This window comes from Symphodus melops (assembly GCF_947650265.1).
Source record: "Symphodus melops genome assembly, chromosome: 2".
NCBI classification, from domain to species: domain Eukaryota; kingdom Metazoa; phylum Chordata; class Actinopteri; order Labriformes; family Labridae; genus Symphodus; species Symphodus melops.
The window spans coordinates 4369090-4373986 of NC_136692.1; the positions used below are offsets into that span (position 1 = coordinate 4369090).

Here is a 4897-nt window from a genome sequence, read left to right on the forward strand (position 1 = left end):
TTCACCCCACTATGTTGGCTGCCATAAGCAGCTTCCTGTAATCCAACAAAAGCACAGAAAAAAAGAAAAATAAGTGGAACGTGTTGAAGACTTTCTCTTACTTCATCTGCTGAGTTTTCTGACAGTTGCATTAACACCACCTCAACACCTTTACAATACAATAAGCTTTCTTATTTCACCAATAAACAGTATAATTTATGATGTAACTATAGAAATTAGAAAAACCCCTGTGTTAAGTGTTTGTTTATTAAAATAATTGTAGCACTTATCTGCCAAACATATTCTAATAAAGCATTATATGAGTATTTTTACAACTGTATTTTCTCTCACGTTTGAAAACGCTAAAACTTTCATCTTCAGACCAATAGAAAAAGCTTTGTCGAAGCTAACGACCCAATCAAAATTCATCCCTACGTTTATGTCCCGCCTTCCACGTTGTGATTGGTTCTGTCCCTTTTCAGTTGGAAACAAACCGAATTTATTTTTAATTATTTATTTTTTAAAACGATTTACAATAAATATATCGTAAAATGAAAACTAAAATGCTACATGAATAGACAAATCAAATATATAGATAATTAAATAAAGTGAGTGAAATAAAAAAAAAAAAGAAGGAAATATTAACAAGTAGGCTACATTCTTGTTACATTTTAAAAGCTATTATGTAACTACCAAGGAGTGCATGATGTTATATTTACATACAGGGAATATTAAAATATAACTGAAGAAACACAAGGAGAAAGGTTAATTTGAATTTTTTGAGTTTTGAGTAATTTTGCATTATTTTATTGATTTTTTTTTCCCGAAACACATGACTTCATCTCAGACGTTTAAATTCCTGTTTCACAAAATATTCAGCCTTTGTAACTCCTTTTTGCAGTCCTTGATCGTCTCAGTCTGCAGCACTGTCCCAAGTTTTACTCTAAAACTACATTTCTGTGCAGCCTCGTCGCACTCAGTGAAACGTTACGCTCGGCCAACCGTTTTTCCCCCTTTCGACGAACCCGGAAGTGTTTAGTTTGACTCCCTGTGACTGGAGGCAGGAGAGCAGCTGTAACTTCTACAACAGCTCCAGTCTGTTGGTTAAAGGTAAGCTAAAGAACTATGTGTGAATAATAAACACATGCAGCATTGGCTTTCAGTAGGGCGCCGTCATTTCTATGTTTATTTGTTCTTTCGTGCGTTTTTGTGACTGAAGTGATTTCCTGTTTACATTCGACCGGCGGCTCGTGAGCACGTGGGCAGACTGGAGGCACACATGCTAACCAGAGGTCTGTCGACATGTGGAAGAGAAGAGGTTCTTTCACAGCTAGGAGACAGTTTGCTAAGTCCTTATATGTTTTGGCACAATGAGCTTGAGTGACATATAAACAGCTGCATATAGAGCTGCTAGCTCGTTAGCATTGAGTTAGCAGACACTACAACAAGCAGAACTGCAGCATGTTTGCATTATAGACATATACATAATACACTGGCATTTCTGCAGCTTTGCAAACACCATGATAACTGGCCTTCTCAGGTTCCTAAATCAATTCACTCAGTAACAGTTTACATAGCCTTACTTTTCCATTAGAGGATCATGATGGCATTATGTAAACACAGTAAACTCTCCTGCACAAACATTACTTTTAAAAGAAGTTGGCAGAAATACTGACAGTATGTGGTTTAATGTGCATCTGTTCCCAGTTGTTTTTAATCTGGCTGTCATATTTAAACTTAGTTTGTATGAGCTATTATCAGAAATACTGCATTTATGTATTCTGGGGGGGATTTGTTCTTTACATTTGATTTTGAACACAATAAAGTAGTTATAAATATAGATATGGAATAACTTAAGTATGTATAAGTATGAATAACAAAATGATTACATGTTTTATACATTTCATTTTACAAAGTGGCCTGTAATCGTAAAATAAAATGTTGTGGGGAAAAAAACAATCTTCCCCACCAGGAAGGTTGAATAGAAGTATAACACACGGTATAAACTGAAAAACAGACATTTTCAATCATTTTCACTTGTCTCCAAGATACTCGTGTTGCATCCCCATCCCACTAATATTCACTCCATCTCCTGTTCGCTCCCACTGAATCCTGAACAGCGGATACATTGGAGCTTGTGTTTCCAGATGAAGTCACTGGCAATAATTGTGAGCATTATCAAGACAATGTGGAAAATCAGCTAACAATTCCTTCAACAGTGCTTATGATGGATTAAAGTGTCCAATTAGGCTTGAATAGAGAAACGCACAATACCAGAACAGGAAGAAGCGTAACGGATATCTATCTCTTTTTTATGATTTAATGTGAAGTTTTCTCCCTCAAACTATTCCCTGTAATGAGATAAAAGACACAACAAAGCTAACAGGAGAGTCGGAGGAGGTGTCAGTCAAGTGGAGTCCATATATACCCGTACAGTTCTGAGCACAGCTTTGATTGGACGGATTAAGTGAACACACCTGTGCCGGTGGACCATGTCTGTGCTGGGGCTCTAAGTACTCGTACATCCACCAGTGTAAAACACAGCCAGTCATTTGTCAGCTCCAGGTCTCTGGGCACCGCTAAACTTCAAAACTGTCGCTCTCCCCCACCAGCCGGCCAAGACTCCTCTTTCTGTCCCTTTAATCCCTGGCGGCCGGCTTGTGACCGTGTAGCGTGGCGTTTCTGTGGTGTGTGCGGTCTGGGAGCCAATCATCTCCAGCCATCATGGCACAGACACGCAGGACTGGACAGAGCAATGGGCCAGTGCCCCTTCTCTGTCTACTGTGTGTGTGTGTGTGTGTGTGTGAGAAAGAGAGAGAGAAGGACAGATTGTGAACATTTTCAAATTCTATATTTTTTAAGTTATAATGTACAGTTTGTTAAACTTACAGTGCCTCCTCTTGTTATGTCCTGTCGACGTCTGTTTTCCTGATTTAGCGGCCGATGAACCGGGATCAAGCCATTTCTTACAACATGCTCTTTATCAAAGATTTAAAAGCTGAGTGCAGAAGATCCACTCTCTCTCTCTCAGCTGTGTTAACAAGCCCTCATGGAATTAAAAACCAGAGCAAAGTCGGCTCCCTTCAAGTTCTTAAAGCTGGCCAGTAAGATTGTCAGAGAAACTCTTGGATACCATGTGTTTTAAAAAGATCCCTGTTATCTTAAAGTTCATCGGCATGGATAGATTTAGATGCTGATAACATAACTGCAAAGATGAGAACTCAAATAATCTGTACATTGATTGAGAGGAAATAACCCTCAAGAATCCAGATAAATGAATAGACCTTTAAACAGGAGATGCTTTCAGCTTCTTAAAAACAGTAAATATTGAAATGACTGCAGCTTGAAGTGTGTTTTCATTTGGTCTCCTTGATGTTATGAAAGAAAAACAGATTGAGTAGTTCATTAAAATGGAGTTTTGCAAATGGCCCATTTAAACTCACGTGTTACTATCCTGTGATTATTATAAGACAGAATTGAATAATAATGTTGTCATCACATTTTTATTTTCTTGACTGTTGTGACTCATTCAGCTTTTTTCCCTGCAGGCGGCCTCTGCTGCCGGGCTCTCCGTCTCCTCAAGTGAGAGTGTTGTGAAGGTGTGTGTGTGTGTGTGTGTGTGTGTGTGTGTTTCTGCTGAGTGTGTGTTGGGGAGATGTACTGCACCTACCAGGACCGCGAGGAGCTGGAGGATAATCTTTATCAAGAGGATGGAGCAGACTCTGAGGTCTCGGAGGTCAACAGCGAGCTGGAGTTCCACCTCTACAGCCAGCTCCACTACTCGTCTAACGCCGGGCTCATGGAGACGCAGGGGGAGGCCGGAGAGGAGGGGGAGCGCCAGGACAGCCAGCAGCCTGAGGTAAGCTCGATAACACATACTTGGATACTTCTCAGATAGCTCGTCTTTCAAAGTGGCTCAATCTCCTTCCAATAAGAAAATAAGATCAGGAGAATCAAAGATTACTGGAGATTTACAAACACATTTATATATTCAAACATATTTGAACCCAAAGAGAGAGAGAGCTAAACTAATAGAAGAAAGTGTTTGGGATAAATAAGTTTTACTTTACTCCTTTTTAGACACTTTTACTTTGTTATTTTCTTTGAATTTTTGGTTTATAATAAAGTCTTTCATTCATTCACTCTGCTGTGGTTTCATCTGTAGCCTGAGGTGTCGGAGAAGACTGCGGACGAGGGAAAAGAACAAACTGGAGAAAAAATGCCTCAGTCACCTGATTTGAGCAAAATCGAGCAATACCTGATGATGAAGAAGAAGAAGAAGAAGAAGAAGAAGATGATGAAGGGGGAGGAGGAGGAGGAGGAGGAGGAGGGAGAGAAAAAGAAGAAGGTGAAAAGTAACCCCAAAGGGATGAAGTCAAAAACACTCTTTGAACAAGTCATCGTGATCGACTCGGGGCCCGATGTCATCTCCATCTCTGATGGGGAAACCGCAGGTGATGATGATGATAAGGAGGATGAAGAGGAGGAGGGGGTCTGTGCCTCGAAGGGTCAAGGCCTCGGCCGGCAGCAGACGTCCACCCCAGCTGCACAGGTACAACCGAAAGATACTAAACTATGTTTGAAATGTGTCGTTTACTCCCTGTTTTTTCTCTTCTCCTCTCACACGCAGAGCTCCTCTTGATAACATGCGGAGAAGAATTACTGTTTATTTCTTCTTCTTTAAGCATTTTCAGTTCCGACCTGTGGCTCCTTCCCACGCGTTCTTCCCCCCCCTCCCTCCCCGATGTCCCACTCGTTCTGCTCTGCTATTTAAATTGAACTTAAAAGACAAAAAGCCCCAAAATAAATCTTTAAAAAAACGGCACCACGCACTGAACACAGCAACAATTAGATCGAGGGGTCGCCTCTATACATGCTTCCTCTAGTTAACGTCTGGTGTCACAGGAGAAAACACAGA

At 40.5% G+C, this 4897-nt stretch overlaps 1 protein-coding gene across 1 annotated transcript; it reads left to right on the plus strand.

Annotated features, from left to right (window-relative positions):
- Positions 1–928: 928 nt before the first annotated feature.
- On the plus strand, positions 929–4621 carry LOC306819989 (uncharacterized protein; the record flags this gene model as incomplete). The annotated part of the gene is made up of 3 exons (XM_079337615.1): positions 929–1089; positions 3528–3838; positions 4145–4621. The coding sequence occupies exons 2-3, from the start codon at positions 3635–3637 to the stop codon at positions 4619–4621; spliced, it is 681 nt and encodes a 226-aa protein (XP_079193741.1). The 5' UTR covers positions 929–1089; positions 3528–3634.
- Between the last annotated feature and the right edge of the window lie 276 nt (positions 4622–4897).